Here is a 19,648-nt window from a genome sequence, read left to right as displayed (position 1 = left end):
AGAAGAACAGGCAAATGGTGCAACAAGCTTTTCATTCTGACCTTAGTTATTATATTCCTGAGACAGAACCCAGAGTGGAAAACACCTTGTCATTTTTTTTTTGGACCCGCAGTTGCAGCCTGATTTCTCTTTCTTAGTATTTTTGAAATCTTTTCTTTCAGGTTATATTGGAATTCGTTGCCTCTGAAAATATAAAAGGGCTTGTCTGCATTGAATTCCTGGACAGCGCCTCCCTGATTAAAATCCAGGGTGAGTATAACATGCTTTTAGCACGTTTCCTAGTTAATGCAGCTCTTTGGGAATAATTCCCGTCTGCTCACCTGCAAATCTGGCGCTCGACTTTTCATTCTTTCAGTGCTTATACCATATAGCTGACTCTTTCCATCATTTATGTTACAGTGCCATCTTATGGTAGTTTATGACCACCATTTATGGATGGAAAAACTCTGGACCACCTCTCCAGCGTTTTAAAGAAAGATATGGGTTAAAAAATCATCTCTAATTAATCTCACCAGGTAAAATGTATCAAAAAGCAGAGGTCTGTAAATAAAAAGCTGTTTCAATGAGGTCTGCTCATGGCTGAACACTGCAGAGAATAAGTGAGCAGCCACACTAATCTTGGAGACAACTGATGAATTTTTTTTAAGGCATTTACGTTCTCATTCAGCGACTATCACCGCATAATCCAACATTTAAGAAGCAGCATTCTCCGTGAAGGCCCTGGTGTATTTAAGAAGGCTAACAGATGAAGAGGCTAGTCTAAGTCAGTGATTTGCTGCCCAGAATTTTCAGCTTTGCGTTCTCATGGTGCCTTATTTCTTCCTCCTCACCTCCAAAAAAACCAGGACAGAAAGCCCCACCAAAGTCCCTGGGCCCCTATCAGCAAGACACAAGTAAACCCAACCCCACTTTTAAGCCTGATCATTTGCAAATGTATTTCAGACCCAGGTTTAATTCCGAGAAGATTCCTTGGAGGAGCCTCCTTCCGGAAGTCTGCCTGCCAATTTCTGGAGGCTTTAAGCCGTGTTTCCTCTCTCTTCTCCAGGTTTCTTTCCACCCACAAAGTTAATGTACATCGTGAATGGGCCTGAATTGAACTGCCTTCATCAGAACTTGCCAGTTTTGTGCCTGCCACTGCCAGTCACTCCCAGGAGGGCACAAGGGAAGAGATGGTTTCAATTCCAGGTTGGTTGGGGAGGAGGTGGGGTTACGGGTAAATAAAGTGAGTTCATGGAATGGGACTGGCGGCGAGGGGGCGGGGGATCTACGGTGGTAGGGAGGGTTTTACTAAAATAATGTCCTATCCTCTTCAATGACAACGTCTAAGAGCTAACAGAGTAGTCCACCTGCAACTCTCACTTTCCAGAATTCTTTGTTCTCATCCCATCTCCCTCCCAGACGGCCTCACTCATTTTCTCATCACTCCTGTAGGATCCAGAGGAAAAGTCTGCGTTGCTGGTGCCAGGCAGTTTTCCACCTCTAGATGCTCCTTTTCTCTTCATAAAGAAGATACATCGCACATGGTGATTCACGAGGAAGGAAGCAAAATTAATATGCATTTCACCAGATCCAAAAGGAGAACTTTGGAACAAAGGCAATTTTTTTAAAACGGCGTTCGAATGTCAAATGTGTCTCAGGTTCTTCCTGCCCTGTCACAATGGAACTGCTTTCCTTTTTAACTGCTCCATTTTCAGTAACTGTAGGGATCACAATTTCAAATTAAACATCTCCAATAAATCATGGCGGGTTGGGTTTGCTGGGTGTCTGTGCCCCTTATTCGCTCACCCCATCCCCTCCTTTCCGCCCCCGTCCCCCCCCCAACTCTGTTTGGCTCATAAACTTACCTTTGCTGACCCTTCTCCCCTCTCCTGGCGAGGGGGCTATTCTTCCTTCAGTCCCTGCACGTGAAATGTTCTTCTCTCTTCAACTGTCATCCCCCAAACAGCAGGGACACGCCTGGTGCTCACATTTCCCCCCTCTTTTCTTGAGGGTGTGTTTGTGTGTCTCTTATTGTTTCCCCCTCCCCCGCCCCCTTAATCAGAAGAATGTGATCAGAGACTCCAACACATTGAGCTCAGAGTCTGAACTGACTGTACCCATTAGGAATTCTTAAAGTGCAGCTCACTCTACAAAATGACTCTTTACAGATGCAAGAGTGACATCATGGGTTGCCTCACCCCCACCCCACCTCCCAACATGTATGGTTTTCTCATTGCTGTTCCAATTTACATTTCTCGGTTTACCAGTCAAAAGAGATGCTTTTTCTAATATCCATCCTGCAGACTCCATCTGGGATCCCCCAAACAAGCTGTGTTCTTCTGCCTCTCTCACAGGCAGGAATTAGAAAAAGTCTGCACAGGAGCAGGGACGAGGTCAGGCCTTCTTCATCCTGAACCAGGAGCCTCAATGCCTGCAAGTATGCAGGACAAGTGAACAGGGAAGATGAAATACAGGCCTTCCTTCAAGTGATTTTTTATCCCATCCAGCCTGCTGATCTTGTGCTAATTACCTTGGGAAAGCCCAAGTGCCAGTCCTCAAAAAATCCGAAGCAAGGACATCTACTATCACTGCAATTATCCTACGATGATCGTGCATCGCGAGATATTATTACCCTTCCAAGCTTTTGGCCTAGTGTCTCATGTGAACGGAGAACCAGATGGGAGTTTGGGGGGCTAAAATGGATACACCAATTATTTATAGATTCGGACTAAAAATCATGTGAACTGCCTTCTGTGGAGTTCCATCTCCCGAGAACAGACTTGAAATAGACATAGTTGTGCAAAGTCTCAGAATCCTTCAGAATAATCCTAAACATGATGTTGCAAGCAGGCAGTGGTGGAGAGAAGCCTGAGGAATTTGAGAAGCCCCTTAATAAAGAAGAACAGAGTTTTAGAGCTATCTTTCGGGCAGCTCTAGAATGAGACCCAGCGGTTCAACTCTACACCCTGTTGGCTTTAGCAGCATTGCCCCTGGCCATCGTGACCTCCCGGAAAAGCCTTTAGATCTCCACTCGGCGGCTTGCATAGCTAGCTGGGTTTCACCAGCTTCTGAGCAGAAGGAAATTGTTCCTAGCACCTACACATGACAGGCGCTCAATCAACATTTACTAAATGAAAGAATAAAAGCAGACTTTCTTTTGTTAATACTAAGTATATGACTATGTATAGTTGGAGGAAGTTTCCTTAAATTCTCCGTTTTTTAACTACGACATATATTTAAGCATTTTTTTTTTTTCCTTTTGGGGGAGGGTGGTGGAAGGCAATATTTCTTGAAGGATTCCTTCGTGCTAGGTACCACACTAAATACCTATGTTGCTTTATTTCAACCTTATAATATCTAACAATCTGTCGCGTCTTACAGTGGAATTATATATAACCTGGCCGAGGTTAACCAGCTTGTCTAGGTCACCCAGCCAAATTACTCTGGAGCCCAAGTCCTGACTGCTCCCAAACACAGCCTGTTTTTCAGTGATTCAGAATTGAGAAATCCTGCCTTCTGTTATTACTCATAAATCTAAAAATCACGATGGAGGAAATTTTTGGAGAACTGCTGAGGGCCTTAAGATTTTTTAGAGATGCTTCCATATTCATAGCCAAAAAACCATTTAAGGGAATCAGCAAAAGCTTCTGCTTTTATTTTTTTTTAATGTCTTTAATAAATAGTCTCTTGAAAGACAGGAACAAGCATCCTACACTTAGCTCTAAACTCTCTCCAGGCTCTCCTCTCTATTAGACGACTACTTTGGTTCACAAACTAGTGAAAATGCGTCATAAAGAAGTCATTTAGAAATGAACTTATCTCTGTTGATATCAGTACTTCAGTTACGGTGTTCATTTAAATAAGCTATCTGGGGACTTCCCCGGTGGTCCAGTGGTTAAGAACCCACCTTTGAATGCAGGGGATGCGGGTGTGATCCCTGGTCGGGGAACTAAGATCCCACATGCCAACTAAGCTGCAACTACTGAGCCCAGGTGCCACAACTAGAGAGAAGCCAGCATGCCGCAATGAAGAGCCCGCACACTGCAACAAAAGATTCCGTGTGCCGCAACTAAGACCCAATGCAGCCAAATAAAAAATACATATATTAAAAAAAATTTAAATAAATAACCTATCTGTACTAATTTAACTGTTATTGATATCCACTGAAGCATACAGAGCATCATGAAACATGTGGGAGAGAACTTTGATCCCATTTCCTCTTGACTTGGGAAAAAGTCCTCCAACATCAGAAAGGAGAGATTCTGCCACTCTATCAAGCTCACATGGAACCAAAACAAACTTTTCTATTTTCCAGTTAACTGTCATTCTCAGGAAAAAAGCACTCCGTTTCTCCCCTGAAAAGGGAACAGCAGTACGCCAGGTCACCTCCCCCAGCCCCACGCAGAAGTGTTCACTGGGCCGTGGACGAGGATCTCAAGAAATGATCCAATTCTGGGCCCTCCGCTCCACGCGGCTTGAATAATGTCAGCTGGAAGAAATACACTTCCTAAAAATTACAAGAAAGCAAAAAAAAACAACATCCCAAGAAGGCTTTCAATGTGTTCTCAATACTCGCTTTGTGTGGGGGCCATTTCCAAGTCAATCACCTAAAGTTAAAGACACCCCTTTAATTTTATTTTAATGATGCTCGGAAAGTTGCAAATGTGGAAACCTATCTTCCCCCTTGGTTTTAAATCCCCTTGTTCCACAATTAATTTTCCAACTGTCACAGCATGGAATGCCGTGGGATTGTGAGTGTGTGCGTGTTCCCCGCGTATTCTTTGTACTTTCACCGCACACTACCTTAGATCATCCTCGACAAGAGAGCAAAGGTTATCATTAGCGTGTTGAATAATGGATGGTGTCCATTGTATTTTCTTGTTTAGGACAATAAATCATCCTGAAAACTTTTATTATGTTCTGTATAAAATGGAAGCACATCAGCACTTGTTATGTTTGCCTCTCCTGAGTCGGTTTGGCAGGGCGCCTTAGGCTGGAAAGAACAGCCAGGGGTTGCCAAGCAAGGGCTGGCTTGATTCTGTGCCCATTCCTCCAGGGGATGTAAACATCCTGGCCTGGAACACTTCACCAACCTGTAGCGAGAAAACTCCCATGCCCAGCGGTGCAGTCGGGAAAGCTGGAAACCGTGAGTCACAGCACCAGCCAGGCCCTGCTGGGTAACAAAGAGGTCAAAGGCGGAAGCCACATCCACCTGTCCCCACCCCAAATATGAGGACAGCACTGGATTCCATGGACAGCCAGGCAGGAACCGAGTGTAGACAAAGGGCAAGGAACACCAAGACGGACAGAGTCCCCACCAACCACGTGCCAGAGACTGCAGCACACACTTTCACGTGCCTTATTTCAGGTCCTGTCGAGGATGGCTGCTCAGTGGGTAAGGCCATGGGCTCCAGAGTGACACTCCCCTGGGCCACCACTCACTGGTTGTGCTGTCTCGGGCGATTTGCCTCATCTAATTCTCAGGATTCTCAACGGCAAAGTGGGGACAGACCAGTTAGATACTGAAATCCTTTCCTAGCAGACCATCTGGAGTAGCGCCTTCAATCCCCAGAGCCCACACCCTCCCACTGTCCTGGCTGAACCAGACACGCCCCCCACCCCCGCCCAGGGAACCTCCCCATCCATCGTGGGCCACCCTGCAATCCAAGAACTAAAGAGACACGTGGGCACAGCACAGCCTCTGGGGCCTCTCCAGTGATAAAGGCTGATCTGCTCCCAGCGATGGGTATCCGTGCGCATCAGTCATTAGATAGCTTTCCAGGGCTGTCCTAGGGACAGGGGCGGAGTCTAGAGAACCTATCAGATGAGAAGCCACCCATCAATGACAATGATAGGTGTGCTTAGTATACCGATGTGGAAAGCTAGGCTGAACAGGGTTCAGTAACACAGAGAAATCACGCAACCAGGCTATGAATCTAGGTGGCTTCCACTCTCCGCTCCACATCTGTCAACCATGAAGTATCAACGGAAGAATCCTAAGAGCCCCTTTAACGATGATGTAGAAGAGCTTCCCTCCTAGAGAAAGCCATTGCTTCGGCTAGATTTCAAATGTCCATGCTCATTTTTAATGTCATCCCCACGGATGTGTTAAAAGGGCAGCCTGAATTCTGTTGTAATGACAATGTTTTAATTCTGTTATCAGACTTATTACATGGAAATTGCTTTTCCCCAGCCTGAAAGGAACAGACTGCTCTCAGCTGTGGAACAGAGTGTGACAAGCACACAGCTAGCCTTTTCAACCACAAGCGACATGATGCTCTTCTTATGTCTCGGTTCTCTAAGTGACTACTGACTTGTACCTCTGTGCTTCTCCGTGTTTTTGAGGATGAGGGAGAAAGTACGTTAAAAAGATTAAATATCTAATTTTATAGTCAATAATTTCTTTAAAAAGTCGTATTGAGATAGACTACTGTCAGGATACATTAGAAACAGTAACGGTTCACCAACTGGAAATGTGACTCGCACAGAGTCATCCCAGCATAAACCTATACCCTGCTCTCGAAGGCACAGGCTTCTGGTTCTACATCCTGCTTATCTATCAGCTATTATCACTTGAGTATGAAACAGTCACTTTGGGGCAAGAGGATGCTTCTACAGGAATAGAACATGAGGCAAAAAGTTTTTTTGTTTTTTTGTTTTAAAGCTCTTTATTGGAATATAATTGCTTTACACTGCCGTGCCAGTTTTAGGCAAAAAGTTTTGTTAAGCGAAAGGAGAAGGAACATTACGGTGGGGGGGTGGGGGGGGGCCAGAGTGGAGATTATTGCACAACTCATTTAAGACTTAGCTACTCAACATGCGGTTCATGGACCGACAGTTGTCGACATTACCCAGGAGCCCATCGGAATCTGAGGCCCACCCGCTTCATGTATCAGAATCACTATTCTGATCAGATGCTCAAACAATAAGAGAAGCCCTGCTCTAGGGAGTCCGGCCTCTGCTCACACTGGGTGGAGAGGAGTTGGGGGAGGGGGTGCAGCAGAAAATGGAGTTTTAAGAGATGGCAAAGTACCCAAGTGTTTGCCTAAGAGGTTATCCTGCCTGCATCCACTGCAGGGGAGAAACCTCTGCTTTGGGATGCTGAGCTGGCCGCGGCTGCACATGGCGTGGTGACCATCTGTGTATCAAGAGAAGACGAACACTGTGCAGGAGCGTGGACCTGTGCGGAGCCTAAGCACGGCCAGGTGTTTAAGTGGGAAAGCCAGTCTTGAAGATCAAAGGCAAGTCGATTGTAAATGAGAACATCTTGCCCACCAAACCCAGGGCCTCGGAATGGAGAGAGGGGGACATCTGAACAGACCAGATGTTAGCAGCCAAGGGCTCCTGAGAGCCCAGAATAAACTCGCTTCAACAGCTCTGTGGCATCAAAACCTCATTATCCGCCAGGCCCACCGCTAAATGCAAACACAGGTTCTACTAGCAGATGGAGAGAAGTCCGTGGAGGCCCCCAGCTGTCCCTGTGGTAAATGGGCAGGAATTAATTAGAGGACAGACACTGAAGCCCCCGAAAGTAACTTCTCTTTTGTGGATGACAAGGGAATGTAGTTTTTGGAAAAAGCTGGGTGAGCACTTTGCCTTACGCAGTCTGGGGTCAGGCAAAGCGCCGTCTCTGCGGGCCTGAGATGGGCAGGCAAGTTATTTTTGTACAGAAGCCTGGGTGGTTCTGGCTCAGAAGCTTACACCCCTTCATGCCGGGACTTCAGATCCGGTACCACAGACCCTGTCACTCCACCAGCAACGCAGTGGCCTCGCAGGGACACAGGCATCTCACGAACTTGTGGATTTTCCACAAGTACAAGCCGGTCTCTTCTTAATTGCCCCCACAGAGATTTTCCTAAATACATTTAAATAGAGTAATTATTATTGTTATTTTACTTTCTTCTGGATGGCACCTTTCCTACATGCCGCTCAAAGAACTATTCTGAAATGATCCAACTAATCTTTGCAAAATTCCTGGGAAGAAGGTGGGTGGTACTTTCTCTACACTTCTGGAGGAGACGGAAGAAATGGAGAGAGGCTCAAGGGCCTGGGGGTAATGGGGATGCGCGGAAATGGAAACCGGGCTCCCAAATCCCATTCTCCCAGACAGCGCTCTTAAGTTCAACACCGTCCAAGTCCCCACTGCCTAGACCAGAGCCCTCAGCGCAAAGCCTGTGTTGAGATCCCGGTGCCAGCCCTCAGTAAGACACGCCAAAGTGTCTTTGTGCAAGTGCATTAGCCTCCCTGGGCCTTGGCTTGGGTGTCTGTCTGATGCCTCAGGGACACGCTGTCTGCTTGGGGCAGGGTTCTAAGCTGAGACCCTTTTGCTGCACTGGGAAGCACAGCCTCTGGAGTCCACGCCCCCGTGGGCTCTTCTGCCCTTTTATGCATTGCAGCGTCAATGGCATATTTTGGCATAAAATGGGGCAGAGGCTCCGAGATTGGGCTTTGGAGATGGACGGCCTGGCTCAGATCTTGACTCCAATTCTTCCTAAGTCTTAGGCCTTGGGCAGCTCACTTAACCGCACTGAACCTCTGTTTCGTCATCTATAAAATGGAGACGGTGATGAGTCAGTGAGATAGTGCAGACAAAGGGCCTGGCATCAGTACGGATTATACAGAGAGAGGGGTTAGGAGGACGAGGAATCCTGGCTTGCCACCTCTAGCCACGCGACCGCAGGCAGGCAGGTCACCTCACTCACCGGGTAAGGAAGATTGCTGTGAGGCTGCACAAAGGTCACAGATGTGATTTACAACAGATTCGGGCACAGAACTCGATACATGTCATTAATCCTATTATAATTTTTGTTTATTTTCCTCCACTTCATCTGGGGAGCCATGAATACTGGCCTCCACCCCCAAGAAAAGGGATTACTCCACAATTTGAGGGCGACGTGAAGGGGAAAAGGGCTCAGCATCAGGCCACTTTCCCCAGTAATCCGAAGAAGAGTCTCTCAGCTGGACAGCGCTCCCTCTGGAATCGGAGGGGCTGCTGCTGCCACTCACTGGCTAAGTGATGCTAGGCCAGTCTCCCCATCTTCCTCTCGGGCAACTCATCACCGCAATTACGGTAATACGCGAACCACCGTGATCTGCCACAAAGGTGACGAGCTGATGTACACAAATGCCCTTTGTCAACTCTTACACACTCCATGCATTTAAACGGCTATGAACTCAGAAACATATACTTGAAAAGCACACGTGGGTCTGAATTTTCATTTGAATGGGGGAAACTAAACACTTTTCTATGTGTGCTTTTATTTTTCATTCCTTTGAGTTAAAAAAAAAAAAAAAAGGTTTCTTTAAAGCTCCTGTAGCAGGTAGGAGAAGAATGAAGACACTTTAATTTCCGGCGGTGCCAGCGCTCTGGATTTGGGCTTCACCCCCAGCTGCTCTCAAACCAAACCAAAACCAAACAAACAGTATGTCCACCCACCTGGGAGACTCAAAGTAACTCTGGATTTCTCTTTGCTGAGTTTCCTGTGGGTACTTCAAAGCCTGGAGACTTTGCAGATGTCTTGGTGGTGATTTCCCTTTAGCAAACACATGGGAAATACTCCAAGAAGAGAGAGACCGGTTCCACGAGAGGAAATTTGGCGGCAGAGAGAGAGGGAAGCAAGCCGAGCTGATGAGTGCAGTTGCCCAGGTTCATCTCTCAGACATACGGCGTGCATTTGCAGCTGGGGTCTAATCCTTCAGCACACCTCCAGCACTTACAGCTAGCGTTTATTTCTAGCCTGTGAATAGTCAAAACCCAACTTGACGAGAAAGAATTCTATTCCACACTTCACCATTGGCCAGACCCTCCCTGCATGCCGCCACCCCCAGGGGAAGATAAGAACAGTGGGCTCTTCTACTTGAGAAGGGGGAGGGGGTGGCCGGCAGAGGGTGGGTCCAGCCACCAACGAGCTATTTCCAAATCTGTGTTTCTTTGACATATCTGATTCTCCTCCCAAAGCCAAATTCCCTTAACATAGAGTCAGGGACATTTTTACTTGGAGCAGCTCTAAAGCTTGAACACAGAAAGTAAATCTTGATTTTCAGGGAAGTTCTTTTGTGGATTAAAATCTGCTCTTTGAATCAAGCAGCCAGCTCATCCTTTTAAAAACAAGCATTTATTACACAACAACCCGGCCTATAAACCTAGACATGGACTGGTAAGAGTCTGTGCAGGCAGCAAGGTGACGGCCCCCAGGCAGGGCCCCAGGGTTCGTTCCAATGGTGGGAGATGGTACGGGGGTGGGGGCATCCACTCCATGTCCCGCACAATCTCCCAGGACATCTGCAGGAGGCTATGCAAGGCAAGCCGCCTCGATCTGGCGGGACAACGACCACAGCTATGGGTCAGGACGAAGCCCTCTCACCCACTGGGATATCAAACCCACAGGACCAACCAGGCCTTCCCCTGGGAGAGGCCCTATCAGCTGGCCCGGTGTTCACCCCTGGTTATTTTACATTCCAAAGATCCTCTGAACATCTGCTATGAGCCTCCTGAGGACAATCATGGTCTCCATCCTCACCAAGTCTAGCGCGCGAGACAGACAAGCAGGCAATCTCCATAGAGTAGCTATGAGCTATACGGGGAGAGGTGTGCAGCTCTACAGAGGAAACAGGGGAGGGGGGAGGGAGGAGGAGAGTGCTGCCAGGGCACCTGGGGCAGTCACTCACCTCCAGGGAGGGCAGTGGGGGTGGACAGATAATGGGAGTGGATCCACAGGGCTGGAGACCTAGCTCCCTGTGGGCCAATCAAGGAGTCAGGACTTTATCCCCATGGCAACTGAGAGCCACTGCATCACCCAGTCCCAGTCCCCTGGCATCTCAGCTTATGCTAATTGCTAAAATTTACTGAGCCTGACATAGCTTCGAATACCACACAAAATGTGGACCGTGCTGTTATCTCCATTCTTCAGCTAAAAAAAAGGGAGGCTGTGTAGTTAGGAAACTTGCCTTAGGTCATCCCACTACTGGGACCTGAGGCTGTGGTAGAGCTTTTAGAGTTTTGTCACCCAGTATCAATACCCCCGTATCTGGGGAACCACTGCCATTGACTTCACTCCTGCATTAGGGATGGGTGTCTGACGTAAGCCTGCCCTGTCACCACATGGCTATGCCCTGTCCACAGTAACTGACTCAGGAATAAGAATGAGAACCAGTTAGTCAATGGTACACAATCTTGGGACTTACTAGGACTCCAGCGAGAGAAAGAGAGGAAAAGTCTGTATTTTTGCACTTAAAACTGGGAGGATATACGTTTACACCTGGAGAATGAAGACAACAGAAAAATAAGAACCAAGATAATAGGTCTCCTGGATCAAACTCTGCCTGAAACCATCCCTCCACAACTTTTCAGTTACGTCATTCTTTTTTTTTTTCTTTAACATAGTCTCAGTTGGTTTTTCTGTCACTTGGAATGGAGTACCCCTAATGCAATGTTGCTTATGGTGACCCTCTCTCTTTGTACTTCTAATGTTTTACACTACTGAAGTTAATTTGGTGTTTTGCATGATTCTTACTTTTAAAAAGTGTTTATCCTCAGTGAAAATTTCAGGCTTGGAATAAACAGAATTCAGAAAATAAAGGCAGAGTAGAGGACAGGGGTGTGTTATTTAAACAACTTCAAAATTACAGTTGCCTAGGGAAAAGGAAACTGGATGTGGAGTATGGGGACCAAGGTACACATCCTGCTCCGAGGCTCACTAGCTCTGTGACCTTGGCCAAGAGACCTTTCCCCACTAAGCTTCAGGACCCTCAGCTGAAATAAAGGAGTATCACTAGCTAGGACGCTGACTTAGGTCACTGCTTTCGAGCCAGCTCTTGAATCATCAAAAGTTGACTAGCACAAAGTTAGGAAGTCCACTCAGATCCAAAGGTAAAGGGGGTTCCTCTTCCAAGAAAGTCCGCACCTGTTAAATCTGGCATGTGTAGCTGAGAAAAGTTCATCATTGCACTTGTGCCCACAGAAGCGGGACCAGGTAACTGACAACCCCTGGAGGACCTAACTTGTACAGGATCTTGGGAATCTCCAATGACAGCCTCGGGAGAGGGCTTCCACCCTGCCTCAAGTCCTACTGGGCTCAGGAGACAATACCTCACCACCTAGCCGATGGACAGAGAGGACTTTCCCTGGCTCACTTACGACCACCATAGACTCTCTCTAGAGCAAACTCTGACCACGAGTTTCCAAGGCACAGCTGGTCTTGGTTGTCTCTTAATGACTCAATCTAGTTAACTGGGAGGAGGCCCAAAAGGATCTCATGAAAACCACCCTGGTTAATTTATCAAGATCGACACTGGCAGGTTACACATGGGTAGTGAATTTGAAATCATCTGATGAGCTGAGTGCTTTATTTACCTATTCTACTAAAAATTAACCTTAGCATTTCTACAGCTTTTAAAAATAGATACTTCTGACCTATTTTGAACTTCATACAATGAAGAAAGTATCTCTAAGAACTGGAAATAAAGAAGTAATAGACTTTGAATACAAATTGCTTTTAAAACCTGTGTTCTGTCCCAGGTAAATACATTTTGTCCTCCAACAGCTCAATCTAGGAACTCAGGTATTTCCATCTGCAACATGAGATTTAAAGTGTTGTAAAAACATGAAATATACAAAATGAAATGGATATGTGAAATGGCTATTGAGCTTTGTTCTAACAGGGGTATGTTATAACCAGGAGTCACTGATGCTTTCCACGGGCAGAAAGCAAATCCTCAGCTCCCACAGCACCAAGGTACACACTCACATGCAGTCCTGGCCAAGTCCTCACACCACTTCCACCTTTGCCCATCTCATCTGAATGACTCCAGGGCTGCTCTGTCTGGGGGCTCCACGTTGGGCTAACAGACGTGACAAACCATTGAGGAAAACAAAACAAGGGGAAAACCAAAGTAACTCCCATTTTCATCCTCTTAGAATCTGACACATTCTCCAACTCCAGCCAACCATCCAGCAGAAACCATTAACAGTGCACAACGCTTGTCACGGGGACTAAAATTCAGCGACATAAACACAAGAGGCAGAAACCATTCATGAAGACGAGATACTACATGGACAAGACAAAGAATTTGATTCAAAATCACAAACCTCCACTGAAGTTTCTTCAGGGCCAACAATTTCTGCCTCGTGGTGGGAAGACGATGCATATTAAAGTTAGTGACAACTTAGTTTCTTATTTGGGGGGCGTTCTAAACGCTTGAAAGTCCAAGGGGGCTCCCGCGGGTTACCCTAGCCTTCAAGCCTCCCTCCAGGAGCTGAGTTAAGGGGTGGAGCCACGCAAAGGAAGTGTAATGGCTACACTTCCTTTAAAGATGCTCTCAAACGCCGGGAGGAGACAGGTGTTATTAATAAATTACTTTCTCCTACCACCTGACGTAAGGCAGGGGCCTCTTTGCCAGGCTCACCGCATTTCTTTGGTCCCTCCTTTTTCCTACTCAGTAGCCCTAACTTTCTTTATATTTCTTTTCATTCACCCCATCCCTGGCCCAAAGCAGCTCAATTTTCTTGCGTAACTTCAGATATTCATAAACACTGTTACTTCCTACTAATTATTTAGGAATAAAAAAGGTGATGGGGGAGGGGCGGCCAGCTACTATTATTATTGTTCACATTTGTTAAAATGAGCATGTTACTTTTATTCTAAAAAAAAAATTCATAAAAATAAAGGATTTCCGGACTCTACTTCAGAATGTGATTTTAAAATAACTAGCCAAATACCTAAAAACCAAAAAAAGTAAAACACCAAAACAAAACAAAAACAAAAAAACAAAGAAACAAAAAAACCCCAGGCCTGCCTTGCCCAAAACACTGCAGTACCGTGAGGTATCAACATCAAAACCTACACAAGAACAACACTTAACGGTTGGTGATGGGCCTTCATGCATAATTTTCTCATTTACTCTTCCCACCATGAATGAGGGGACGTTCATCCTTCCTGTTACCCAGATGGGTAAATGGAGGCTCAGAGGTCAGGCAGCTCATTCAAAGTCACAAAACGAGCAGGTTGGGGTGTAGGGAGGTGGGAACGAGTCTTGTCACTTAAAACACAGTGCTCTTTCCGGCCACAAAAGCTATCCCCCAGGAAAGGCGCGTGGGTGTCTTGGGTGTCTTAAGACAGCACCTGTGAGCAAGGTGGCTCCTCCGTTCAACCAACAGCAGAGCCTCTGTGTGAAGGGCTCTGGGTGAGATGGAGGGTGACAAGGCCCGGGAACGCTCAAGTCAGTGCCAGCCTGGCAAATGAACACACACCCCACCTCGAGCCATGGGCTCAAGTGTCTCCTAGATTCCGAGAGAGAAGAGGTCTCTACTCAAGCTGCAAAGCTCAGAACAGGCTTGATGGGGGAGGGAGCCTGGGCTTCGCCTGCTCAGAGCATGGCAAAGGGGTGAGCAGGGAGAGATGGGGGCAGAGGGCTGGGGACAGGAGGGCGTGGCTGGCCGCAGCTTGGAGTCAGAGTGCAGGGGTTAGGGTGGTTCCAGCTCACAGGGGGAGGCAGAATCCTCAGTACAACTTGCTCAGTGCTGGAATCTACACGACTACATTATTAAGGGTCCTGGAATGCCACAGACATTTTGAAAATCATCTGTCAGGATCAGAAAGATACTTGCAGGAAGGATCTTCAAACCAAGTGTCAGTACTCAGAGATGGGGCCGTGTGACCCCACATCACTCCACCCACGCTTATCAGCCGTCAGTCGACGGACGGGAGGCTGCGGTGGGGCTGGGGGCAAGTGGACCCTACAGACTCATAGAAGGGGACCTCACAGTGTGTACACGCGTGTTTTGCCTACATCATTAAAGGGGGGGAAAAAAAACCTTCCGAGACTTCTTTCCAAAACCGCGATCTCAAGGTATGAACCCTTCCTTTTGTGAAGGCGTTCTGGGAAAAGCGTAAAGCTCACCCAGGACAGTTAAGGGACCATATTTCGTGCAACAGCAATTCTTCTATATTTAGAAGGTGGAGCAATCACAAGAAAGATGCGAGCGGTGTCCTTGGATGCCCCATGGAACAGGCGGATGACAAAGCTGGTAAGAGGGTTTTGCGCTGCAATCCTGTGCTCCCCGATTTAGCAGAAGGCTTCTCTCGCTCTCTCCCTCGAGTGGGTTGTCGGGGCAGACCCACAGCAATTGCATTCTGAAGCCCATTCCTTCACCTGGTCCTAGGCCTGCCTTCACAGGTATATACATCCCCTGGACTCGGGGAATTTCCTTTTTTAGCCAGGTAGAAGTCAATTTCCTTATCCAAACTCCAGGCTATCTCTAACGTTTGCCAGATATCACAGACCGACTTCTTTCTTTCTTTTTTTAACCTCATCTTCACAGCAGAAACATAAAAGGAGAGATCTATAAACATTTCAGATTCATAATATACTACTTCCCCTCGGTCCTTCTAAGCGGAAACTTTGCTCTTGAATAAAGGTGAGCATCTACCAAGAAGTAATTTTCTCTGTCAGGAGGGCTCACCATGCACTGGGTCGCAGCTGAAATGTGTTTTAATAAGGCCTTTCTCCTTTACAAGCTCCGCTTGCTTTCAGCTCCTTCCCACAGCCGCAAGCGGGAGGAAGATGCCTCTCAGATATCCTTTTGTTACTCTAATCAGAGCCAGAAGGGCTGTATTGACTTTCGGGCCTTGGGGAGTTGTAGTTCTTTTGTATCCATCTCATCCAAGAAATCAAGTTTGATTAATTTGTCATCAAGGAAAATGTGTGATCCCCTCAGAGCCAGGCCTCTGAAGTGGAAGGATGAACTTGGGCTTGCGAAAGCCCAGGTCAGCGGGCAAAACAGCAGTGGCGCCAAATCGAACGCGTTCTCCTCCGCAGAGCTGCCTGTTCTCGTTTAAAACACTTAAAAAGAAAACAACACAAAACACAAACCCTTTTCCACGCAAGCGTTCCGGGTTGGACGGCTCCCTGGCCGGGGTCTCCTTTTGTTTACTTTAATTTTGAAAACAGAGTTATCAGAGCTACAACGCAAGGCCCAGAGAACATTTAGCCATGCCACAAAGCACGGGGGGGGGGAAGGATCTGACCTCCTGCCAATCTTAAAAGACCACTGTGAGTGGGAGAACCGAGGAGACTGAACTCGGTGTCAGCACGTGCTTCTGGAATGAATAATCGGAGGGGTCTCCAGCTGGGTCATGGGACAGATGCTCATTTATGATGCTCTCGTCTTGTTAACCTGCACTTAGTGGAATTCCCAAACTGCTGAAAATGCATAAGGTAAGCGGCCCCAAGATATTATTTAATCCTAGGTTTAGGGTCATATTTCTTGTTCAGATGCTATATATGCTTTATAAGGAATTACAGGGCTTTTAAAAATGACAGAGTGAGCAGTCCTCAGGCATCCCACAGTGTAAGAACCCCTGTATTTAACATGTTGGTGCACAGGCCGTCTTATGACGGGTACCCTCAGGTAGAGACATAAAGACGCAGGGAATTACTGAGCAGAAGGCAGGGGCTCGCGTGGCTCTGAAGGATGTTTGAAAAGCGCCAACCAATTATAAACGGCCTCTGTGGTGACTGAATTCACCGTCGGAACTATCATTAGAGAATTTTAAGACAATACTGAGATCAGTGAAAACACTCAGCTTTAGAAATCTGAGGATGTTTTGCCTTAAAAAATAAAACCCACCTCTGCTTAGGGTAACATTCGAACATCCCTTCATTCAGACATGCATTGAGTCTGCAGGGTGTGGAGGCATTTGGAACTCAAAGATGTTAAGAACTTCTTCCTATCTTTCTTATGGTCTAGTAATTCAGAAGTTTTAATATTTACCAAACCCCTGAACGGTAAGCTCCAGAAGAAGGGGTGATGTCTTGTTTATTTCTGCATCCCCACTGCCTGGAACATTTTAGTTGTTCAATACATGTTTGCTGAATGAATGAGTCAATATCCCATACAATCCCCATCTCAGCTATATTAATGCCTATCAACGTTCCTTCAGGGTATCCAGGATTCAAAGAATACGGCTGTAAATCACGGGATTGTGGTGTGCCTCCTACAACCTTGGTCCACTGTGAAACGTTTACGTGCCTACAGTCCACACTGGACAACACAGGACCTGTGCTTCAACACGAATTTTCCCGGCCTGTGCACATCTTCATCAACCAAACCTCCTTCTTTATTCCTGAGTAATGATGGCAATTATGTCCTTAGAAAATAATTAATCGGAAGGTTCATTCAGGTTTTAAACTGGTTCATAGCAAATGGACTCAGAAGCCAGGTACACAGAGCACAAGTGAAGCAGGTAGATGTGTTGTTCCCAATGTGGTGTGATGAGGTGGAAAGATCAGTAAACAAACAGGAGTCTAGGGGGGTTGGCCAGTGTTGCCACCACCAACTCACAGGACCTCAGACAGCTGAAGCTGGGCCAGTCCCTCAAGAGGAAAGTGCCAAAGTTTCAGTGGATCAGCTCATCCTCTTTGCTGGATGTACTGCATGGATACAGCCAACCAGTGCAAGTATCATTTACTAACACTTTGCATGAGCAAAGTACTGAGCTGGGTGCCTAAATATGCTTTTTGCCTTGAAGAAGCTCCACCTTCTTCCCTTCTAAAGGTGAGGAAACCGGGGCTCACAGAAGATGAGCGACTTGCTCAAGGCACAAGCGAATGGGATTTCAAGCCAGTGGCACAAATTCCAAACTAGGCTCCGTGCGTTATGCCCAGTTTGCTTCCCTTCTGAAGGTTCACACCCAAGGCTAAGTCGGGCATCCCTGAGAGGTTCAACCCAGAGAGAATCCCACAGTCTGCCAGCAAAACCTCCAAACCTTTCACCAGGATGCCTAACCTTCTGGTCAAGGAATCGGATTCCATATTCTCTGCTCTTCTCCTTTGCAATCTCTGTTAGAAGCATTTGCAAACACAAACAGTTAAAGGTCACCAGTAAGAAGTAGAAAAGGGATTTCGCACGATCCATCTGTGCCGGGAGAATCCAGAATTGGCCGTGAATATGTTGAAGGGCCTGCACTACACCAGTAATTCTTTTTCACCTGCCATCCACAGCAGTCAAATGTGTTATTCTTGTACATTCTTTGGAGAAGAGTGTGAGGCATGTGCATCCAGGCTGGGCACCAAGTGTGGTGGGGAAGCAAACGTCAAGGATAAATTTTTTAATTCCCAGTTAAAACCTTGAGAAAACAAGCAAGTGGGTGGTACGTCCTAGTTATAAGGTAGTTTCAAGGCAAATCTGCTTGTGTGGAAATGATGCAAAGAAGCAGATTAGAAAATGTGTCTTTTTTCCACAGAAGGTATGGAATGAAGGAAAGATCACTGATTTTAACAGTCGCAAGATTTGGGGATCTGCCTGCAACTCTGCCACCAACTGTTTGTGTGACCTTAAACAAATTCTTTATACTCTCTGGGTCATGTCTTCATTTGTAAAAGGAAAAAAAGGTGATCCAGGATGGCGATTTTGCCATCTTTTTCTTAAAGCTGTAGATCCTTTCCTTTAGAAGTAAACTCTTAAACCGAATCTCAAAATTCTGGTACATCGGAATCTTCACCTTCCATCAAGGCAGCCTAGCACTGGGAGAACAGGCTGGAGCCATTACCTTGGATATAACTTGGCTCTGAGACATTGACTGTGTGACCGTGGACACGTTATTCACCTTGCCGAACCTCAGTTTCCACATATAGAAAATGGGGACAACAATGAGAGGATCTACCTCCTAGAGTTTTGGAGAGAAGTACATTAATTATTCCATGTGCTTAGAGGGCACAGAACTCCATACACATTAGCTATGAGTGTTAGTAATACTATGGCTATGACCAGAGCAGCGTACCTCAGCAGAAGCGTGTCAAACTCTGTCCACTCGCTGACTTGAGGGGACAGCAATTGTCTACAGTGTCATTCTGCACTTATCATTTAAAGGGTTTACAAATATTTTTTCTGAACTCAACGTTCAAAAGTAGAGGAGCTTCTATATAAAAAGATAAATGTGAGGTTTCTCACTCCAGTGATAAAACCAGAAAGAAATGCAAGGAAGTGCTTACTGCAAGTCAGGGTAATAGTTATTTTAATGGGGAATGTAGGGGCTGTGATTGAGAGGGGACTCATGAACAGCGCTCCTGGGGTAGCAGGCAGAGTTCTATTCCTCAACCTGGGTGCTGTTATAAGAATGTTCCCCTTATAACAATTCACTAAGCTACACATTTGTTTTGGGTGGTTTTCTATATCTTTGTTTTATTTTACCATAAAAAAAGTCTTAAAAGTGATGTTTCATAAAACAAAATCAATGAGCACATAAATTACGCTTACTGGCTTCCAACATGTTAACATTTTGCCACGCAATGCATGCCCGTATGGATGTGTTATTGTTTTACTAGACTTTTAAAAATATATTTTACAATGGGAGCTTTGTTTGCAGTACCTAAAAGTATTTCTGTAGAACCAGCCACCTGGGGAACACTCTTTGAAAGCCAAAGGACTTCTGTTAAAATTTTATTTATGAGTCCGTGATTGTTTTTTAAAGATACACTCTGATAATCAAAGTCTTGTCCTTCAGAACCTGACTATCTTCACAAAATACCAATTATGTTTGCCTTAAAAGGGGGCACATTGCTTTGGTGTTGAACCTTCATTTCCATCATTTTCCAGGAAGTCACAAAGTCCAAAACTTTCCTGGGACCTGAAACCTTCCTCTAGGTCTGTGCTTTCTAGAATTCTATGCAT

General features: G+C 46.1%; 1 protein-coding gene across 1 annotated transcript in view; it reads right to left on the bottom strand.

Annotated features, from left to right (window-relative positions):
* Positions 1–6,709: 6,709 nt before the first annotated feature.
* Positions 6,710–19,648, bottom strand: part of EIF4E3 (eukaryotic translation initiation factor 4E family member 3) — a 63,371-nt gene continuing 50,432 nt past the window's right edge. Inside the window, exon 7 of the mRNA XM_057705394.1 lies at positions 6,710–7,834. Within this exon, the coding sequence (XP_057561377.1) occupies positions 7,677–7,834 (158 nt within the window). The 3' untranslated portion in view covers positions 6,710–7,676. The remainder of the gene's footprint in view (positions 7,835–19,648) is intronic.

Source organism: Hippopotamus amphibius, chromosome 13 (assembly GCF_030028045.1).
Source record: "Hippopotamus amphibius kiboko isolate mHipAmp2 chromosome 13, mHipAmp2.hap2, whole genome shotgun sequence".
NCBI classification, from domain to species: Eukaryota; Metazoa; Chordata; class Mammalia; order Artiodactyla; family Hippopotamidae; genus Hippopotamus; species Hippopotamus amphibius.
Note: the sequence above shows the minus strand (reverse complement) of the source record. Positions and strands in the feature narration are given on the sequence as shown.